The 24054-nt window shown below is 42.1% G+C and overlaps 1 protein-coding gene across 1 annotated transcript in view; it reads left to right on the top strand.

Moving 5' to 3' along the window:
* chmp2ba (charged multivesicular body protein 2Ba) overlaps positions 1-24054 on the top strand; it is a 31090-nt gene that overhangs the window by 1327 nt on the left and 5709 nt on the right. Inside the window, exons 2-4 of the mRNA XM_083638782.1 lie at positions 14462-14553; positions 22157-22351; positions 23706-23808. Of these exons, the coding sequence (XP_083494908.1) occupies positions 14462-14553; positions 22157-22351; positions 23706-23808 (390 nt within the window). The remainder of the gene's footprint in view (positions 1-14461; positions 14554-22156; positions 22352-23705; positions 23809-24054) is intronic.

Below are 24054 nucleotides of genomic sequence, written 5' to 3'. Positions count from 1 at the left end.
AGTAAAACCAGCGCTATTACTATTACTAATGTAGACTTTATAGTGGAACCAAATTTCTTCATTGCAAATGCCCCCCCCCCCCCCCCCTTCCCCCCCATCATTGTCATTCCAGTTTCCCGTGTCGATATCGGCGACTTACCAGTTAGGGCTGGCCGATATGAACAAAATCAAATAACTATTGGTGCTTCCACAAAATATTTACACAGTGAGATTTTTTATAAATAATCGTCAGTAATGTGGATATAATGACTAAGTGGGTGAAGGCAAATAATAGAACAGCTAGAACAGTCTGGTAAGTTCAGAAAATGACATCACTTTACTGTAATGCAGCCTTTGAAAACAGGAAAAGACAACTCTTGTGTCATATCACCATATTACCATATCCAAAATCTAAGATGATATCTAGTCTCATATCACAATATCGATATAATTTTGATATATATTGCCCAGCCCTACCTTCAGTCAAAGCCAAGCTGCTGTCAGGTCTTCTCCGCTGTGGCATCGAGCGGTCCCCATCTCTCCAATCGTGTCTTCCTTTTTTCCTCTCCTCCCTGGCTCTCTGGGCATGGCGTGCAGCCTGGCGTCGCCCCGGGTGGGGTGGATGGGCGCAGTGTTATCTCGTGGTTTGGCGAGGGCGAGATCACACATATTTGTAGGGCGATATCCCTCCCACTTCCAGACGTCGTTGGTACGTCACCTTGTTACGTACACAGGCTTCGCTCTCGCAAGTGGTTCAACGCTCTCAGACATCTCTACCAGCTTTATGAGGACTCACCTACAGAGAGGTCAGACATCGACACGGCTTTGTGTGGACTCACCTACAGAGAGGTCAGACATCTCCACGGCTTTGTGTGGACTCACCTACAGAGAGGTCAGACATCTGGGCTTAATGTGGACTCACCTACAGAGAGGAGGAGCGTTTTCGGTACTTCTACTTTGTTGAGTTTTTCCATTTTCACCCCAAAGGGGTTTTCTACTGATTACAGTAAGTGTGAGAGTAACTTTGCAGAACTCATATCAGTGCAGAATGCAGATCACAAGATCAGAGTCATTTGCTTAGAAACATACCGTACTCACCTTTCCCATTTAAAATATCCATCTTGACGTGTCCACCGATTTTTCATCTTTTTCTTAGTCAAATTTCATTTTATTTTCTAGTTTTCAACACTTGAAATGACATCTCTCTCTCTCTCTCTCTCTCTATATATATATATATATATATATATATATATATATATATATATATAATTTATTTATTTATTTATTTATTTAGGTTAATAAAGTTGATTTGAGTGGATTGGATTTCTGTAGTTGAAATCCAATCCACACTTGGTTCAGTGAAAGATGTGCCCACTGCATTTTTATAAGGTTGTGTGCGTGCGCGCGCGTCCGTGCGTTTCCGAGATAGTAGGAGTGTGTGTATGACAGTGATTGCTTGTGTATGCCCTCACTCATAAACCACGGTTGAATGTGTGACTCAGGGACATAGCTATTCTCTCATATGATGCCTTTTATTGCACCTCATTTAGTATGCTAGATTTACCATAAACTCTATTGGTAGTTTTCATACTGAGCAGAAAATAAACTCAAAAGATGAGCCGTAGTGCGAGCTGTAGTCCCGACTCCCAACACATTCCGTCTTTTAAAGCATTTGGTGTATTTTATAACGTACGCACACACACACTCACTGACTGCCACACACCCACACCGACTGCCACACACGCACACACACTGACTGACACGCACACACAAGCACACACACACACACACACACACACACACACACACACAGACAGACAGACAGACAGACAGACAGACAGACAGACAGACAGACAGACAGACAGACACACACACACACACACACACACAGAAACAACTTCACCATGGCTAAACTCGTTTCCACAGGCCGGATGGCCCAGTTGTTACCTCCTGCTCACATTCTACAAACAGGATATGGCCAAGAGGGTGCTATTTTGTTTAGCTAGCAAACGTTAACTAGTTTCCAGGTCAGTAAACTGTAAACAGTAAACTCTTCCATGATCTCTGAGGGACCACGCCATGTTGCCAGATTGAGTGATTTTCCACACAATTCGGCTGTTTTGAATTGCATTGTGCGGCGGGTTGGGGGAAATGGGCTTTGGCGGGTTGTGAGAGTTGCTTTGGGGCTTGCAGTCTGGCAAATCACTGTACTTCTGTCAGCAACAGTTCCTCTGCAGCCGCTCCGTCAAACAGGAAAAAAGTACCTGTAATGTTTGTATTTTTGGGCCAGCGCTAGCGCAGCCCTGTAGAGCCTACATGTCCACTCTATCTGCGTGCCGATCTGCGAACCGATCTGGTCATCTGCACAACAATCCGAGGAAGCCTCATCCTTTGGGTGGCACGCTGCGGTATAGCAAAGGAAATGCAGGAAACGTGACTCCTTCCAGAGCATTTTGCAAACTGTTTCCACTTTCCAGCTTTACTTTACTCACCAGTTTGACGTTTTCTGGTCCAAAATAATCCAGGTTGTAACGTACCTATCCAACACTGCCTCGCATCCAGCGCATTGCGCCTCCTCAGCTGTTAACTGACAATCCAAGATCCAACACACAGCTAATCCGTCATTTTGGACAGACTAGTGGACACAGTCAATGCCTGCGGCTAATGTTTTTAAGGCCAAAATGGCGGCAGCGCTGCTTTTATAACTACACTAATACCCAGAGTGCCTTGCGCCAAGAAAGACAAGCAGTCGGGTTTTCTAATACATAATTGCATCATTCACCTACAGACTTTTCAAACAGATTTGATTGCATGATGATGTTTTCTTTGTTGTGTTTGTGAGGGCCAGATTTTCTAGTATTCAATATGTTCTTGGATTTTGTTTACCCCTTAAATAACATTTAGAAATGTAGCTACAACACTGATCAGATCCAATTGTATATAGGCTATCTATACATTTATCTATATATAGATGATATATTATACATTATAAGATATTCATTACAATATCAAATTATATCATATAATACAATTAAGAGAATATATGATAATATAATGTGATATTTAGGTGATTGATTAAAAGACACAAAAACATTGGGCTAAACAGGGCAGGTAAATAGTAGAGATGGGCCGATACCGATACTGGTATCGGTACTTGGCTCCGATACCGTACTCAAGTACTCGTATCGGTATCGGGAGAACGTCCCGATACTCTGGCCCGAGTACTCTGGACCTCCTTGGTTTAAAACTCAGTGAAAGTTGTTTTATATTTTGTACCTTAATGTATTACAATTAATACAAAAACTCAGAGAGTTACAGAGAGAGTTACAGAGAGTGACTACTAAGCATTTATTTGACTGTTTACTATTATTTAACATACTGTTGTACTCAATTCTGTTTTGGGTTTTGGCTGTGCTGGTGTGTGCTGCTTAAAGAAGGTAAAGAAACTGTAAACAAATAAACAGTATCTTAAGAATCAGCAGTGTTATTATTTTCATTGTGGTAATTGAACATTACAGTATCATTAAAAGTACAAGGCATGACAATGAAATGAAATTGGGGGAAAAAAGGGGGTAAAATAAGTGGTTACTCAACAAAAACAAAAAGTACTCGTATCGGTACTCGGTATCGGCGAGTACCCAAAATTAAGTACTCGTACTCGTACTCGGTCTGAAAAAAATGGTATCGGCCCATCTCTAGTAAATAGCCTATTTATTTTTGGGGTAAAAAATATCTTAAAATCAAACACGTCGGCTATTTGATTTTAAGGTGTAGCCTACACCAACACACAACATCATCCTGCAATGAAATATGTTAGACAAGTAAGTATCTTTCATACTTTTGCCACTAACAGGCTCGTCAATGCTTTTTCGCGCTGGCCCTATGCTAGTTTTCGACCTAGCCTTGTGTATTGTTATTTATTTTTACCGTTTGGTAACTATAACATAACTGTATTAATCGGTCAAAATTACTGTATTATCGGTCGTTAACGGTTGACATCGCTATTTCAAGTACTTTTTTTTCAAGTACCGTAAATTCCGGACTATAAGCCGCGGCTTTTTCCCTGTTTTTTGGCCCTGCGGCTTATATAAAGGTGCGGCTTATCTATGGATTTTTTCAGAAAAAAAAAAAAAAATACAAATAAAATCTCTCTTTTTTAGCACTCTTTCTAACTATAAATCCACTTCTGTTTTAATTTCCTCTCTTGCCCTCTTTTCACCACACCGCGGACACTGTGTGCACTGTAAAAATAAACAAAGGTGGTGTTGTGTTATGTTGTTTTGTTGAAATGTTACGGTAATACGGTAAATGGGAGCTTCCTCAAACAGCCAACAATCCCCTCTGTGCGTGAACCCTTACATATGGTAATTACGGTAAGCAAACGGCCACTCGGTGACCTCCAAAATCGATGGATTTTACAGGTTACACAGCTTCATCAGCACATTTTATGTGCATTGCTTTGCTGCTTGTTTTTTCGATTATTTTTTTGTAAAGCACCTTGAATTGCCTTTGTGTATGAAAGACTTGACATCATTGGCGGAAATCAACCGGTTACTCCTACCGGTTCAAAGTTCATCAGCAGCCCGGAATCACAACAAGACGAGCAGTAGAAGCAACTCTCTCTCACTTACCATGGGGAAGGTACGCAGAAATTCACACGACGCAGCTTTCAAGTTGAAAGCAGTCAATCTCGCATTAAAAGAGGGAAATAGAGCAGCAGCGCGTAACCTGGGCATCGACGAGTCAATGGTGAGGCGTTGGAAGGTGCAGCAGGAGGAACTGTCTCAGTGCAAGAAGACCAAAAAGTCCTTCAGAGGTCATAAAAGCAGATGGCCCGAACTTGAAGATTCCCTTGAAGATTGGGTGTTGACCCAGAGAGCAGACGGCCGAGGCGTTTCCACGGTGCAGATCCGACTGAAGGCCAAAACAGTCGCCACCGAAATGAAAATTGAACATTTCATAGGTGGCCCATCTTGGTGCTTCCGATTCATGAGACGAAAGGGACTGTCCGTCCGGGCGAGAACTACTGAACAACTCCCTCCCGACTACCAGGAGAAAATCACAAACTTCGGCGAATTCACACAAAGGAAGATCACGGAATATTATAGGAGTGTGAAAACATCCACAATCACCAACGGGTTCCAAAAGGCTGGACTGCTGCGGGATGAAGAGGATGACGCCGCCACAGCTGGCGCTGAGGGACGTCAGAGGCTTCAGAGGCTGTTCGATGCCGGTGTCGAAGAGGAGTTCGTTGGTTTTGAGTGACAATGAAGGAGAGAGGAGAGTGGTTGACGAAGCCACCCTGAACCTGTTCGTTTCCGACACTGAAGATGAGGACTTTGGTGGTTTCAGTACGCAGGAAGAAGAGGAAGACGAGGATTAGTGACTTGACTTCTCTGGTTACAGCCGTTTGCTGCACATATAGCCTATTGTTGTGTGATTTTGTCTGGGGATTAGTGACCTGACTTTTGTTTTGTTTTGTTGAAATGTTAATAAATGGGAGCTTCCCCAAACAGCCATCTCTTTCCCGACAATCCCCTCTGTGTACGAACCCTTACATATGGTAATTAAACATCAAAACGCCCGCGGCTTATAGTCCGGTGCGGCTTATATATGTAAAAAACAGTCAATTTTGCTGCTGCGGCTTATATACCGGTGCGCCTTATGGTCCGGAATTTACGGTATTAGAGTTAGCAGTTCCAATATGTGTCCTTACTAGTGCTGCACGATTTTGGGAAAAGGTACGATTGTGATTATTGTGGACAATATTGTGATTTGCGATTGCGATATAATAAACAAACATTAGATTTTTTTCTCAAATTCATTTTTTGTTAAAACATTTCTGCATTCTGTGTTTGGCTTTTTACGTTCATTTTTCCATCAGAAATAGTGTCTAATAAGTGGGAATGAATAAATGTCCAGAATTTAATAAGATATAAGAAGTAAATTTACACAACAATGCACTATTTCTAACAAATGCTAAAAGTCAGAAATACAGTAGATGTACAAAACATAATTTAAAAATTATTTTAAATTTTTGTTTGTAAAGTGCTTATAAGCCCTTGTTCACATAAGACGCCTTAACGTAAGCAGAACTGAAGCTTGAGGCAGGCTCACGCTTAACCGTTCACACAAGAAGCCTTCTCTTTTCCTCTCAGCGCCTACTCAGCGCCTTGAACCCGCCCACAAACTCTCATTGACTTCATGCCTGGCTTGACAGATCAATGCTCGGCTTCAGCACGCGTCACGCTTGGAATAGGTGTGAATTCTGAATGATTGCTTGAGCAAGAGTGAGCGTGGCTTCAGCGTGACACGTGCGCAGGTGGTGCGAACGGCTTCGCCTGTTAACAAGGACCCCTATATGAAACTTGTGGGTTCAGCGTAGGTAGAGCTTAGGTTGAGCGTTGCTTCGGCGTCCTGTGTGAACAGGCTGTAAGCTTCTCATTGTGTGCTTCAAGTAAAGAAATTGTGAACAAAACATTAACTTCAGACAGACATCTGTGTCCTGTCATTTACATGTATTCTACAGTAGTCCACCACTAGGGACACTATCGTAAAGTAGTCACTGTTGAGATGCTGTGAAATGAACTTCAGTTCATAGTAGAAGAAGAGTAAAATGGCTGATCCCAGGCATGAATCAATGGTATGTTGTCATGCATTCCTTTATAACTGAGGACTGGTAATCTTACAACTTCAAAGGTCATGAGCTGGGCGGTGACGTCATCAGAGCTGGTATTTCCCATTCCAAACTCGTAGGAGCCTCAGCAGCCCCAACCTCAAAAATCAACAGTAGTAGTAACCATAGTAATATTGTTTAGCACTTCTGTTTTGTTTGTGTCTCATTAAATCAGCTGTACACACAGCACTGCCTAACTTCTATCTGTGTGGACATGAGGCTGCAGTGTTTGTATGCGCAAAATGCCGCGAAATGCCATGTTGTCAATTGTTATTGCTAACAATGGCTAGCCTGGCTAGCGACTGGATCTGACCAATGAACGGTGAACTTCCCAGCTCAAGTTTTCTGCAAATGGAACGCTAACAAAACGGATGTGATGTCATTTAGCCTCCACATCCCAGTTATTTTGCGATAAAGGAACCCATGATTACTGCTGATATAACTTGTAAACTTATTACAGTTTAGCCTGTTGAATTGTTGAATTTCAGCCCAATTATATGTCAAATTCTGCAGTATTCCACGTTTTACAGTTGATTACATTTTTATTGGTCAATGCGGATTTCATATGGCTCTAGTTAGCTGTTAGCATGGCTGCTCCGAGGTTGATGTTGCCGCATGGACTGGTTTATGTGACGGACATGTAACTTCCTGGTCAGACGTAAAGTAAAGAGTAAAGCACGTTACTGATATTCTGCTCTCCCTCTCGTCATTATGTGATCTTAGAGGCATAAAGATTACACAACATAACGTAGCTAGCGAATGCTAGCCAGCTTCTCCACGTTAAGCGGCCGACTTTGTACTTTTAATTTTAACGAACGTCTTAATAGTTACTGCAGTGTACGATAAGACTTACATTTAAACGACAAGTACAAAGTCGGCCGACTTTAGCTGCTTAACGTGGAGAAGCTGGCTAGCATTAGCTAGCTACGTTAGCTTGTGCTTGTGACTAGCAAGACTGCTGCAGCTGCTCTGCCAATTGGTTAGGCAGTGGTTCTCAAATGGGGGTCCGCGGACCCCCAGGGGTCCGTGGCACTTTGCCAGGGGGTCCGGGAAAAGTTTTCAAGTAAAAAAAAAAAAAAAAAAAATGTTTTTTTTTTTTTTTTTTTTTTTTTTAATAAAATGCTACATGTTACTTATTCCTTCTCAAACTACTTCCTACATGGTGCTAGTCTATCAAAATATCTTGGCTGTCATTGATTGTGTTGCATAGTGGTTTTCTGTACTGTTAGGCGGCGGGCCCAGCGGAGATTTCGTGCACTTAAACGATCCCTACCGAGGGAAAACCCAGTCCTTTATTAACAACTGAGACATGTCTCAACAAATGAAAATAAATTTGTTGCCACCCGTTCTTTCTTGCCATATTTTGTGATCGCTAACTCTGTCAACTTGCATTTTCTCCGGTAAAGAGAGCAGACAGCTATGTTTAGGGTCCCCCATGCATGACGTATTTGTACTTATCATCCAATAGCGGGCTTGGAAAAGTATCACGTGGTTCACGTTGCTCTTGTAGTTCCTGGTTACTGTCAAATCCAAACACCACAACATCACACGCTGTTAACTTTTTGGAATGATTTTCAGTGGCACTTTACTATGATTTGTATTAATTTATATAATATTAACTTAGCCAGCAATTCGGTGTTAAGACGTGACGTCAGTTGTGAAGGTTCGGCAGCTTCTGGTGGCTTGGAAGTGGGGCACGCCACGCCAGATAAAATACTAATTTATGGTAAGTTCTTTGGTAAATTTGCCCTTACAACTAACGTTACCCCTTTCAAAGTCTGTTTATTTCATTAGCAACTTTTGTGAGCTAGTCAATGCAGTACAACGCTATGAGCACTAACTGATCAGTCTGTAGGCTATGCTTCCCTTGGTCTGTCACTTGGACTAAAACGCTAGCTATTGTGATTAACTATATTAGGTGTCCAATACAGTTAGATTTAACATACAGAATTTCAAACAAATCAGGCCCTTTATCACAACGGATGCGGCTAAAGCCTATCTCCACTGTATGATCCTCTCTCACATAGACTACTGCTCCACTGTTTGGTCCTTCGCTGGTGTCACTGTGCTCAAACCCCTTGAACAGCTCTATAAAAAAGCCATCAAGGTGTTTGACAAAAAACCACAATCACATCATCACTGTGAAATCCTAGAGAAATATCAGCTCCTTAGCTTTAACAATTTTAGAACATTTAAAAGCACGTGTCTAATCTATAAATGTTTACACGGCTTGGCTCCTCCTCCTCTAGGGGAGTTCATTAGAAGGAAGAATAGAAATTTGAGCACAAGGGCAGCAGCTAGGGGGGACTGCGAAGTCCAAGCTAGAAAATCCACGTTCTCAAAAAACACCTGGTCAATCAATGGCAGCACTAGCTGGAACACACTTCCTATGGCTATTAGGGAAAGCCCCACTTTTGCGGCATTCAAAAGCCAGCTCAAAATATGGCTTAAAACAAACCAAATTTGTGAACACTAGCTTAATAGCTGCCTTCCAAATCTTCTTCTCTTCCTGCACTAGGCACTTCACCACTTAAGTGTAACACTTAAGAGAGAGTAGAGTAGCCTTCATATTGTTTCTATGTATTGTTATCTTGTAACCTGTCGAATGGAAGGTGTAGTATTCTTCTTTTAGCACTGACATGCTGCATGTACATCCTGTCTGTGTTTTGCTGTAATTTTGATGTCTGTAATGTGTGGTATCTCTTGCGATGACACGCTACAGGTATATCAGTTTGTTGCGTACATCCTGTCTGTGTTTTGCTGTAATTTTGATGTCTGTAATGCTGTGGTATCTTTTGCGATGACACGTTACATGTATATTTCAGTCTGTGCGTTGAATGAATGAAATGAGTGACTGTTTTGATATTTATTGGGGACAACGGATGTAAATTAGCATTAGCTAACTCCGGCATATTTACATGTTTTTGTATATAGAGGCTTCTGTATTTCTGAACATGTCCATTAATGTGCATTGTCCCGTCACAATAAACCAATAAAGAAAGAAAGAAAGAAATACCAACATAATAAACAGCAGCCAGCATATTTAACTAACGTTACAGGCAGGGGTGTAATGGTTGGTAAATTAGTTGGGTAAACTATCAACCTCATTTAAAAAATGTGGCTATTACCTCAACTACAGTATATTTTAGTAATCTGCTCACTAGTCTCTAATCTAGAGTAACGTTACATTTGTATTAATAACACAAACATTTTAATTAAAATTACTTAAAATTAACCAATGTGACTTACTTATAGATTTTTGGACAGGCAGCAACATTGTTTGATATTTTATATTGATTTGTTGGACAGGTTTGAAAATCTGACATGCTGCAAAACCAGGCTGACATGGCTCACTGTTGTCTGCAAGAATCTACTGCCTCCAACCTTCAATGACAGGATGACCTGATGGAAGCCAAATGAGTGCATCTGTAGCTGCCCGTTTCTGCTATCATGATGTAGACTACTGTCTGGGTCTTCAAATGTAATTAGAACCTCAGTTTAAATATAAAATCACTTCTTTGCTTAATTGTCATGTTTATACATCTGCACGGTCAACCAAGGAGCAGGCAAAAGTGGCTTTTCATGTTTTGTAGTGTGTTCTAAGTTGTAAATAAAAGAAACAGATTGCACACTCATAACTCCTATGCAGTCTTTTTATTTTAACTTCTATAGATCAAGTATTTCAACAAATCTGAAGGTTTGAGCCGTGAAAATAAATGAACTGAGACCAGCAAATGTCCATCTGTTTAAATGAATTGTGGATGATTTTTTTTGCAGGAACACTGAAAATATCAGATGGTATTACAGTTCATGCAAAACATCTCAACTAAAGAGAGAACAAATCAGCCAACAACTCTGCAAAATTAAAACAATGACTGGAATATCTATCAAGATGGCTGATGTCAGATAATCTATAATCTAACAGCCTGGAAATATATTTGGCTAACAGACAACAGCGTAGTCACTTCTGGTAAGAGTGACCTGGTACAGTAAGCTGGTCACTAGGGGTGTCACGATACACTCAGTTCACGATACGATACGTATCACGATACTGGGTTCACGATAACGATACGATACGATACGATTTTAACAATATTTTTTTTAACTTGAATAATGACAATATATGACTGGAAAAGTAGTATTTTATTTGAAATGCACAAATACAAAACATGCTGTTGTGGGAAATTGTTATTACAATAACAACTAGAAAAAACATGAGATTGGAGATAAGGCTTATCTTGAAATAGAATGAGTTACACCGTCACTTATTTACTTTGAACTAAAAGGTTTCTCAGCAGTATAAATTCTCATTATGCATCTTCAGTTTTTCTTCAAACTCAAACAACAAGACTTTTCTTAGTCTATTTTTTATGCATCTTCAGTTTTTCCTGTCAAGTAAACAGTTTTGCCAGAAACTCAATTGAATGGTTTCTCTCCTGTATAACTTCTCATGTGTCTCTTCAGAGACTTGTTCAACTGAACTACTTTCCACACATTGAACTTCAACAAACAAAGACGTTTCTTTGTCTACTTTTGGAAAAAAAAAAAAAAAAATTTTTTTTTTTTTTTTTTTTTTTTCACGATATGAGATTTCATCTCAACGATACATATCGTGACGTTTTACTATCGCGAAATTTCGTGGGACGATATATTGTGACACCCCTACTGGTCACTGAAGACACCTCAAAACCTCTTGATAGCTATGTTTGATGATGCAAATAATGAAACAGTGTTAAATACTTTGTGTCACCAAATCAGTTTTAATGATCATTATAAGAGACATTACTTATGCCAGCCTGTTGACCAAGATACTTGATATCTGAAAGTCTATCAACCTAGATCAGGGGTGGGACATTTTTTTTCCAGTGGGCCATACTAACTTACATAATATAAAGTAAGCGAAGTGCAACACATTGGACTGATAACTGCCAACACTCCTGATTTTCATGGGGGTCTCTCTATTTGTAACCCTCTCTCCCGCTGTGATTGGTAATTTCTCCTGTTAATCTCCTGATATCATAGTGATACAAATCAAATGGCTGTAGCGGATTAGATTTATTAACGTGATGCTGTCTTTTATTGACTTTTTGTGCATTGTTTTGTTTTCCTTTGAGGACGTTGGGTGCCGGATTGAGATGGTCCAGGGGCCGGGTCCGGCCCATGTGTGACCTAGATGGTTCTGTATTGCAGGACACTGCAGTTGAGGGTTCTGACAGGACACAGATCCATTGGAATTGGTGGAAATATACCTGCAAAGAAAACAGAAGAAGTCACTTTTTAATCTCATACACTGCAGTGCTTAGCAGAGCCCTGTCCAGTGCCCACAGAAGTTTAGTTAAACTCTGGGTCACAATATTGTAATTATTTTTATTTTGGGTTCACAGCCATCTTCATTTATCAACATTTATAGATTCTCTTTCACATTTGAGCTATTTGGTGTATCTGCTTTTTATGTTACTATTTGTTACATCAACAAACTATTCAAAACGAGTTGGATTAATACAGTTGTTGATTAATTGACTGACTGACTGAATGATGGTGGTTCATGTATGCATATCAGAAGTTTTGGTGCAGTGATCCATAAATCTAACTGACTTCATATTCAGGGATGCAAAGTCATGGAGAGTGAAAAAGGTGACAGATACCAGGGCAGAAATCAAACGACTCAGAAATCCTCCTATTTTGGTATGAAAAGTTTGCTGTCACCTAACGCTAACGGTGAGTTTGCAGCCTGCATTGTGACTAGCTTTTCTGATGTTAGGTAGTAAAGATCTGAAGGTTTAGTATCAACCTAAAAGCTAACATCATCTCCCCACTGTCAAAACGAGATGGTTCCATGCTAACGTTATATCAATTCGAGAAAAACTAGCTAGTTAGAAATGGCTATGCAGGCCCATTCTAGCGTGTGCTAGCTAACTAGCGCTAAAGCTAACACTGATTCAACGTCACCATATGTTTGAACAAAATGCTGTACAACACAAACAAGTTGCAAACCATTAATACTTACGCTCAAATGTATAGTGATGCAGCTGCTGCTATATATCATGTTGTTTTGTTTGTTGTGTCCAACTCGTCTCGGGGAGGAAGAGTAGAGCCGTATGATAACGTAACGAACTCTGATAGGTCAATGACGTCCCTCCAACAGTATCTTGGTGTGCTATTGGTTCTACCGGCCAGTAGGTCGCAGCATTTGCCTGCAAATGTAACGTACTTTAAACTCTGGTTTTGGAAAGGCTCGCACAATTTGCGAGTGGCAACAAACGGAATCTGATTAAGATGAAAATAATATTCGCAACTTTAGAGGGCTGGGTTCTCCCTCGATGAGGATCATTGCTTTTAATAACTAAAGCAGATACGCCGGCTGGGCCCATCGCCTATGTTGACAAATTCTGATATTGTAAGTCGCTTTGGATAAAACAAAAGTGTCTGCTAAATGACGTAATGTAAATGTAATGTAAAAAAAATAAAAATTTGCAAAATCTTCATAGTTCAACGAAAATAGTTTATGCTTTAAATCTAAAATGGTTCATGGATTACATTCTAATAACAAACCTATCAAATTAAAAGTCAAGCACGTTACCGTGGAAACAATTAAGCTTAGCCCAAAATCACAAATCAGAATGAGGGGGTCCCCGGTATATTTTCTATCTTGTAAGGGGTCCTTGGCTGAAAAACATTTGAGAACCTCTGGGTTAGGGAAGACCGAAGCCCGCCCCCTCATAGAAATGCTCTGAAGTGAGCGCAATCTCAGGCAAAGAGGCAATGAGTTTATGAATTGACGATGCAGTTTGAATATCGGGCTAGCCCGATATTCAGAAACTTCAGAAACTTCAGAAACTACTCATTTCTAATGGCCAATCAGGGACCTGCCTCATAGTTGACATCATAACAATCAGGAACGCCACTGGCAAAACAGTAATGGCTGCCTCCATAGCTCTCCAGCTCGAGGAGTAACGTGAACAACCGTTCGTCGAGGTTAAACAGCCATAAGTGCAGTTATATCAGAAATAGACTCAATAAACAATTAAACAAGTACTAACAGGAGTATGCACCAGTGGAGTTTCTCGGCGGAAAATATGTTATTTCGCAGTTCTTGCGAGTGGATTTGGATTTGACTGGATCTGACGCTGATTGGCTGAAGGACTGACTACTTCCACCCAATGAAATGACGGTGCACACTGCACAGCACTGAGTCCAGACGGATCCACAAAACGAAACAGAATGTGAGTTCATGGATCCAGGTGCTTTTAACCAGGCTACATGACTATGGCGTTAGAGCAGGGGTGCCCACACTTTTTCAGCTTGGGAGCTACTTTTAAAATGACCAAGTCAAAGTGATCTACCAAACATATTTATTTATATATATATACAAACTTGGCTGCCACAGCGAGATCTGACTGGCGCACCTGTACGTCAATCAAGTGGCAAATGCCATAGTGAGGATGGATGATAGGCTGCTAACTTTTGCATGCGCAGTATAGATGAGATCTGACTGGCTACCTGTACGTCAATCAAGTGGCAAATGGGCCTATTAGCCTATCATCCATCCTCACTACGGCACTATGTAATTTATTTATTTATTTTTTCCCCTCAATGCCATGCGATCTACCACACTACCTTCGCCATCGACCGGTCGATCGCGATCGACGTATTGGGCACCCCTGAGTTAGAGGCTCTTTTTCCAGGTCAAAAAAGCACCAGAGCTTTGTCTCTTGCCTTCAGTACTCTGTGCTAATAATGTACGGGTACTTTTAAAAAGTATGAATTATTTATCTTCTTTCTTTCTTTCTTTCTTTCTTTCTTCAGACATAATCAAGGAGCAGTCTAAGGAGCTGCGTGGCACGCAGAGACAGATCACCAGAGACAGAGCAGCGCTGGAGAAACAAGAGAAGCAAATGGTGGGACACACACACACACAAAGCGCTTTTGGGAATGAAATATTCCTATGTAAGGCATTTTCTTTAGATTTCTACATTATTGCATCAATGCTGTATGAAAGCCCGTAGGCAAACACTCCATAACACACACACACACACACACACACACACACACACGGTACAGTTGTATGAACAGAAGAGTTGAATATTTCCCGTCCCTTCAGATGAAAGCTGTGTGTGTGTGTGTGTGTGTGTGTGTGTGTGTGTGGGGGGGGGTGCTGTCGTCTCCCCTGTGTTGTATTAAGTAAATATCAGACAGGATGTAACGACCTCCCCGGGGAGAAAGCTTCTTATCCCTCATTAATGCGTTCCGCTAATTAGTAATTAGTCTACATTTTCTAAGGCTTTGTTTCTGAATAAAACATCCTTTCTCTAGGAAATGGAAATGACCTATATTGTAGTTAAGCACAATCATCACCGTCTGTTGCCCCCCACCAAGTGTAGTGCACGCACGCGCACACACACACACACACACACACACACACACACACACACACACGTTTATTCACTTCAAACCAGCTGATGGAACCCAGGGAATCCATGTTAAATCACATTATTATATTTTAATGATTATATTTTTATTTTAATCAATATTTTAATATTATTATAATAGAATTTAAGGTCATAACATGTCTTAAACACAGGTATTAGAGCTCTTATTGTTTCGCAACACAGTGAGTTGTTTTCATTGTATTATTGTAATTATATATTGACAGATATTGCAATTGCGATATGAGTCACAATTTTAGTGGGAATTTTTGCATTTTATTTTCACTGAAAATGTTTAAAACGATGTGATTTTGAGTGGGATCTGGACCAAACAAGCATGTTCCTTTACGTCTGGAGAATTATGATTTGTAGCACTACATCTCTCAGCTTCATTAATGGTAACGTTATGTTGTGACACATTTGACCTCGTTCAAAAGAATAATTGCAGCTCCTGCGGTTTGGATATTGCAATTGGCCATATTGCAATTTTTATAACATTTCAATTAACTGCGGCCCTACTACGATATAATCCATCCATTGTTGAAAGAAAACCTGCGTGTTTTGGCTCTCAGTCTACAGACACACAGATACCCAGTGTTCACCAGGCCGCGCCCCTCCAGTGTATGTGCACTGCATCACTCAAGGAGGAGTCTCTCAAGCCAGTCTCTCTTCCACAATCTTCAGATGCTCCAGAGACAGTCTGTATTTCAGCCTGTTAAAATTTGGCCAGAGAAAGTTGTCATCTTCCAAAGAAAAAACACTTCAGACCAGAAGGAAGTTTGATGGTATTCGACCAATCATCATGACACATGTAAACAAAACCGAGGCAGGTGATTGGAGAAATAAGCAGATGTCCCGCCTTGACATCTGTTTTGACCAACTTTCTCCTCTATGAAGTACAGACGGGTAGGCACTAGGCACTAGGCAGTAGGGCTGGGACGATTCACTTTTTTCATTTCATTTATTGAGTTTAAAATTACAGGAACAGTGCACATTAATAAACATTTCTGTAAATGTGCCAGTTTAGCCAGCTTGGCTAATTTTCAACCATAGTCCCTGGGCAGGTATGATGGTAACAACTGTAAATACATAAAATACATTTAGAACGCAGGAACAGCAGACACTGTAGCTACCTGTAGTGCCACACACTTCATAAAATCAATAGAAATCACATGAAATAACGGGATAACTGTACAAAGCATAAAACAAAGCACGTCAAGATGTTATAGGGTATGGTCGCATACTTGATTGTCACTCAGCCAAGATTTTAAGTTGACTTTAAAAGAACGATAAGTGACACAGTCTCTGCACTGTGATGGGAGACTGTTCCATGTGTGAGCTGCTATTTCCCGATTCAATACTATCACGATACTTAGGTGCCGATTTGATATTAATTGCCATTCACGTAACACACACACAAAAGTAAGTGAATTTATTTTTTTTGCCCACCCCTAGTAGGCGGCAGCATTTGCAAATTGTGGGAGCCTGTTTTAAGAGACTACTCAGGGAGAGTACTATCTATATCTATCACTATCTATCACACCCTCACCCCTTCAACAAGCTACCCACCCTCCTCTCTCCTCTCCTCTCGTCTCCTCTCCCTCCCCTCTCCTCTCCTCTGACAGGGCAGTAAACTAAACAGCCATAATACGTCCCCCATCAGCAGTGGTCCCATTGCTCTCAGGTCTCTCTTCTCCCAGTTCAGAGATTCATAGTGTTGAGATGCTTGCAGCCTGCCAAACAGGAGCGTTTTGCATGGTGTTTGAAGCTTATACCTCCATGGTTTGGAGGTGTGTGTGTTTATTTGTGCTTTTATATGACATAATAATTGCTGTCAAACTATCAGAAGAAAAAACTTTTAATCCCTGCATTTCACCGCTTTGCGCCGCTCGCTCTCCCCATTCACTGTCAACCTCGCTCGAACACACAAACACGTTGTGTCTTTCTCGCATTGGGGTGGGGGGAGGGGCCATGTGCAGTGTGCCTGTGTGAGTTACAGCAAGCTGGAGTCCACACAGGGAAGAGCTGCATACTGTAGTATGCCTTAGAATCACGTACAGCTTTTGAACCTATCATTTAGGAATTGACTTGCTGGCTTTTCTGCACCAATCGATCGGACAGCAACCAAAGGCGGCTTAAGACACGTGGCTCAGCTGATGCACGGAGCAGGACATCTTTTATCGGAAAAACTGAAACAATCTGATGTAAAAACTCTCGTAACGGGACAAGCCCTGTCTTTTATTGTCACACGAACACCACAACACATGCATGCGGCCACAACACAAACATGTTCGTTTGCATCGACACATCCAGTTAAGAATCTGAGTAACAGAGGTCTGCAACCCAAACCCCAAGACACCTAACACTGAAGGCTATCTGCTATTGCCAGGGTCGGGCTTGGCTTTTATAGGCAACTTTCTTCCTGTGATTCTGAGCTGTGCTGGAGTGGACACACACACACCACACACACACACACACACACACACACACACACACACACACCAAGTCCCCCGGCCCCTCCCCGCTGGCTGCTGCTGCTCTCTCTCTCTCCTCTCGTTTTCAACTTCAACAACAGTTCCTATTCACGCACGCATTGAATAGCGCTTCACAGGTTATTTAGTTATAAATTAGACCATTAAATGAGCAAAATAAAAGGACAAACATCGTCCAAAAAATCAGACCGGCGGTGGAATCAACCAATCGTCGGTCGGCGATATATTCATCCAATCGCCCAACCCTAGTTGATTCCTAGTGTTATGAGATGACAAGACAGTCGTTACAGGACGGTTATTACTGTCATCATGCGTCTGTACTCTGTTAGGGCTCCATTTCTCTCTGCCAGCCATTAATATGCATTTTCCCTGTTCTGCTTAGCAGGCAAAGTGTGTGTGTGTGTGTGTGTGTGTGTGTGTGTGTGTGTGTGTGTGTGTGTGTGTGTGTGTGTGTGTGTGCGTGCGTTGACTGCCAGAGCACTTATGCTGAGTGGGTTATCAATACAGCTAATGTTTAACTCTCTCAACACTGACACTAAGGATGCACAATATTGGATTTGTTTGCCGATATTTTCCACTCTTTCTGCCTATTGCTGATATATTTGTCCTTTTTTTCCCGCCCGATTTTCAGAGAACATCAAGTCTAGGGGTCGGGCATTGAAATTTGGAACCAGTTCCAAAATGATGATTCCAGAAAGGAATCAACATTTTAATTTAAATTCTACTTATTGATTCATAAACAAATTTTGTATGCAAAACAAGTCCGAATTCCCACCCGAACATATTAAGGGGCGGACACACGGACCACCATGGAACGACTGACTGAAAGACTGAATATGACTTGTGTAATAGAGCTCAACGTAAAACGTGACAACAAAAAATAACAAGCAGGGGGGGGAATTAAATTAGATTCCCCCCCCGTTGTTATTTAATGTTTTTGCACCAAACCGAATGTTTTATGGTCACTCACAATCCAGTAGGTCACAGGTTGGCTTGGTTCCAGCTGTAAAACTCGTTGTATATGGATTTTTCGAAATGTCTGTGGAGAAAATGAATGGGGAACTCTCTTCTGGGGCAGGAAACGTCACGGAAAGTCACGTGACTGTTCAGCTCTATAAGCATGTGACCTGTTTTGACCCCGCCACTCGATGATTTGGAATTGAACCAGAAACGATGCGCAGAAACAGACTCGTTAATACATACCCAACCCTAATCAAGTCTCTCCTGTAGTCGAAATAACACATTATTATGCCTACTCTTATGGTGATGGCCCAATGCTTTTTCAAAATGTACCGTAAATTCTGGACTATAAGGCGCACCGGTCTATAAGCCGCACCTTCAAAGTTGACTATTTTTTTCTTCTATAAGCCGCACCGGTCTATAAGCCGCGGGTGTTTTAATGGTATTTTTTGTTTTTTTTACAGTGCACACAGTGTCCGCGGTGTGGTGAAAAGAGGGCAAGAGAGGAAATTAAAACAGAAGTGGATTTATAGTTAGAAAGAGTGCTAAAGAAGAGAGAATTCCGTTTTTTATTTTTTTATTTTAGTTACTCACAGTACTATTGACCAGTCCAACTCAAAAGATATTCGGCAGTTTCACTTTGAGCTCTTGTTCCGCCGCTGGGCACACAGTGTCCGCGGTGTGGTGAAAAGAGGGCAAGAGAGGAAATTAAAACAGAAGTGGATTTATAGTTAGAAAGAGTGCTAAAGATAGTCCGGTCTGGTTATGACGAGTCTCGCTGGGTACAGTACGCCAAAGCGATATCCATTGACTCGATGATGCTGTTGTATGTTGCGCGTTTCTGTTGCACCAACGCGGAGAGGTCCTGCCGGACGAAAAAGCGCGTACCCTCCCAGGTGAGGGGCTTCTTCCCCGCAGCCTGGAGGATGAGTTGACGGTCGGGCCAGCGGAGTAGGCAGATGAAGATGGCCCTCGGTGGCAGGCCGGGGTCTGGACGTGGCCGAGGCGCCCGGTGTGCCCTGTCCACCTCTGGTGGTTTCTCGCCTTCCTTCAGGTCCAGGATGTAACACAGGATTTTGCCACGAAAGCGTCCATGTCACCAATCTCAGCTCCTCTTTTACATTGATCAGGCGAATGTTATTTCTTTTACTCCTGCTGATTAAGTCATCAACCTGCGTGTGCAGGGTTTCGATTTTGCATTTTATCCATTTTCGGACTCACTGTGTTGTTTTTGTCCTCCAGTGCGCGGATGCGCTTTTCCGCATTATAAACTCTGTTCACGGTTGCCTTAGTTTCTTTAGTGAGTGAGTGGATGGACTTCTGCACGTTTTCAAACTTGTTTTCAAGCTGCTCAAAACCTCTGAGCGATGTCGGACTTAATCGATAGTGTTTCACGGAGTAAAAGTTTAGCCCAAGCGTGTATCTCCAGCCTCCAGCAGGTGAGTCATTTCCTCATTCATGGCGTGATTGCTTCGTCTTTTTCTTTCTGCTTACCTGTGTTGTGTTATGTTATGTTATGTTATGTTGTTAAAAGAGGGCAAGAGAGGAAATTAAAACAGAAGTGGATTTATAGTTAGAAAGAGTGCTAAAAAAGAGAGATTTTTTTTTTTTTTTGGAAAAAATCCATAGATAAGACGCACCGTTATATAAGCCGCAGGGGCCAAAAAAGGCCAAAAAACGGGAAAAAAGCCGCGGCTTATAGTCCGGAATTTACGGTACACATTCACTGGGCAAAACAAGAAAACTGCTTCAACTTAGCTTGTGTCAAACATGCCATATTTTATTTTTTTATTGAACATTTTCTTTCAAATAAATCAGTATGGTTTAACCTACTTAAACAGGCTGGGGATTCTCTTCGTGAGACAGTTTCCACCACAACCAGTGACAATTTGACCTGTTTCACAAGTTACAAAACAAATAAATAATGTCATCTAGTCAAGCATGGAGCATTTAAGCATCATTAAAGTGTAATTTCTAATCGCCCTGTTTCCCTGCAGTGGTAGCTCTCAACGCACACACACACACACACACACACATACACATACACAATACACACACACACACACACACACATACAGTAGGCAATAGGCATATAAACAAGACAAGCTAAGGATGCTGCAGCCGTGCTCTGAGGCATGGCTAGCTTACAGTACAGTCACCCGCAGCTGCAGTCTGTCTCTGGAGACACACACACAGAGTCCCTGTGGGCTGCCACGTATTTCCTCCTGTTTACCAAAGCTAACAGTGTATTAGCTCAAAGCTAACCGTGTGTTAGCTCAAAGCTAATGGGGTGTTAGCTCGCCGCTGTCTCCAGCCTGAGCCACATGACTGTGTTTACTCTGTGTGTACATCTGCAAACACAGCCTTCAATTAGATTGACTCCATAGTGAATTGACACCATTATATTAAAAAATTACTAACTTCTGCCGATAGCAATATGATTGCCAATAATGTATCATGCATTCCTACTGTATTTCCTTCTATTCCTGCTTAAGTCAAGAGTTTCCTGCCCCATAGAGAGCCGCAGGAACGAGTCCGGAAATCATCGATGCTAACACTCCTGGGTCTTCACTGTTTTTGCCTATGGGACTTTTGAATGGGTTTTTGGCGCGATGCTTCTAATAATCTCTCTGGGCAACGCTGGCTTAATCAAACGCGAACCAGTGTTTAGTAATATCATCTTCACACACGAGGACCACTTTTATGAGTTTTGAAGCTTTTACGTGCCGTTAAAAGGGCGGCTAGCTAGCAAACGGCTAAATGAGACTACACTGTTGAGTCGATGGGGATATATACGTCAATAACGTCACCACTTCAAAGGGTGAACATGGAAATTCTCTTTCCCTCACCTGGTTCAGCCCGGGGTAATCAGTGCACACATCAACAACAGTCCAGGTTGAGTGCTGACGTGACGTGGAAGCCTATGCGACAGTGTGTAGTTCTGGATTAGCTTAGCTTGAGCTTTTTACTTTTCGCATTTACGCTACAAAACTCATGAAAGTGGTCCTCATGTGTGAAGATTATCCGACTGAACTCTGGTTCGCGTTTGATTAATCTTGCGTTGCCCAGAGACCGTATTTGAAGCATCGCGGCAAAAACCCATTCAAAAATCCCATAGACGGAAACAGTGAAGAACCAGGAAGTCCGGGACTTCCGCGTTCTGACTACAAAAATACGTCATCCCTGCGGCTCTCTATTGTGCCAACGCCAGCAGGAAGGCTCTTAACCAAACCAAGAAGACAGGAGCTACTGTCAGAACCCCCAAGCTGCAGAACCAGAACCAGAGGAGCTGAGTGCTCAGGCTAGCCTGATCAGCGTCACTGCCAGAAGTCACAGCCATACGTCAGCTTGGCCTGATTTCGAAGCACAAGCTTAGCTCTTTCTTCATGTCTGTTCCTTTTTTTCCACAACATGCAAAGAGTTTTTGCATGTTGTAAAGAGTAACGTCCTGCCCCCAAGACAAATCAGAAAGACAATTCAAAGCCTTCTCATAGTACAGCATAAAAAAGTCCCAACCAGGCAGGTGTACCTAGTCCTCGTGTCCTAACCCGTCCCCTCCCCCCAAGCAGGCAGGTGTACCTAGTCTTCTTGTCCTAACCCGTCCCCTCCCCCTCCTCCTCCAGGAGGCAGAGATCAAGAAGATGGCTAAGAGTGGGAACCGGGAGGCCTGTAAGATCCTGGCCAAGCAGCTGGTGCAGGTGAGGAAGCAGAAGAACCGCACGTACGCCGTCAGCTCCAAGGTCACCTCCATGACCACGCAGACCAAGGTCATGAACTCCCAGATGAAGATGGCCGGCGCCATGTCCACCACCGCCAAGGTGAGACGCTCAGCCTGCATGGGCTTTGGGTCATTTTGGGTAACATCGGGTTCAGTTGTTCCAGTCCCATACTATCCTCATACTGTTACCCAAAGCACCTATCTCTGACCATAAATCCTTTAGCCTGGTAAGACCATACTTTGGAACATGACCTCACTTCCTGTTTCGCTCTACGTATCAGTCTAGACTTCCAGCCGTCCTTCAATAAGAAAGTACGCCTGGTACTGTATATGTAGTTCACCATTTAACGGACTATAGGCGGTTTTCACAGAAGTGTGCTGCTAGGGAATAGTTTGGAACCTAGCTTATGTCCTATCAGTTATAGAGCACCACAGGAATAAGTCCGGAAGTAGCATGTTGGATCTTCAGAGGAAAAGTCAATGGGGTTTTGTTTTAGAATGGGGATTTCACTTAAATGCATAAAATAAGGTCTGTGTGGTTAACAAAAGTTTATGGGAGTAGTCATTTGTGTTCAGCAGGATAATCTTCACAAATGTTAATCACTTTTGAAAGGTAAATGCATTTTTAACGCGATTTTGAGAAAACGCTTCAAGCTTCATGGACTGGAGAGGAGCTGTGCTTATGTGAGACAACGTGTGTTAATTGTGTTGTGTCAAACAGATGCATAAAGATGGCTTACACACATGCACTTGGCAGCTTTTCCTGGAAAACCTCATATTTTGACATCTTGTAGCGCTCTCCTCCCCAGTTATAAGGAGCTGTGGTGGCTTAGCATGCAGGCTTTTCCCTGGCTTAGAATGGGCCTTTGGGGGGTGACTGCACATGGCAGTAAGCATCAAGACTGAATTTACGCTGCAATGTGTTTCTAAAGCAGCCCCAGTTTCAGACTTCAAGTCATTTCAATGTAAACATGTCATACCTGCCAACATTGGGCTGTGAAAAATAGGGAGATTTTTTCTGCGATATCTAGGGTTGTCAAAAGTATCGATACTGAAAATTTGGTCGCTGCGCTAGCGCCTCCTCTGGTCAGTCAGGGTGCCTGTTTGTTGGGGAGGGGGACTGGGGGGCAATAGCGTGATCCTCCCATGCGCAACGTCCTGCCGGTGAAGCCCCTCGCTGTCAGGTGTAAAGAAGCGGCTGGCGACTGCAAATGTATCGGCGGAAGCATGTGCTAGTCTACAACTCTCCCCAGATCGGCAGAGGGGGTTGAGCAACAACCTGGCCAAGTACAATTGGTGAGAAAAAGCTGAAAATATTGATTAAAAAAATCTATGAAAGAAAGAATAATCCATATTGTTTGTTTAAAATGAGCGGACGTGTAGGGAAAGCCTCATAGCCTGTGAAGACTGTAAGAAAGCAGAGACATGCTCTAACGTGCTCTCACTGTGTGCAGACCATGCAGGCGGTCAACAAGAAGATGGACCCCCAGAAGACCCTGAAGACCATGCAGGACTTCCAGAAGGAGAACATGAAGATGGGCATGACAGAGGAGATGAGTAAGGACACACACACTCACTCGACCATTATCTACCGTAAATTCCGGACTATAAGCCGCGGCTTTTTTCCCGTTTTTTGGCCCCTGCGGCTTATATAACGGTGCGTCTTATCTATGGATTTTTTCAGAAAAAAAAAAAAAAAAAAAAAAAAAATCTCTCTTTTTTAGCACTCTTTCTAACTATAAATCCACTTCTGTTTTAATTTCCTCTCTTGCCCTCTTTTCACCACACCGCGGACACTGTGTG

This window comes from Poromitra crassiceps (genome assembly GCF_964638095.1).
Source record: "Poromitra crassiceps genome assembly, chromosome: 6".
NCBI lineage: Eukaryota > Metazoa > Chordata > Actinopteri > Beryciformes > Melamphaidae > Poromitra > Poromitra crassiceps.
Note: the sequence above shows the minus strand (reverse complement) of the source record. Positions and strands in the feature narration are given on the sequence as shown.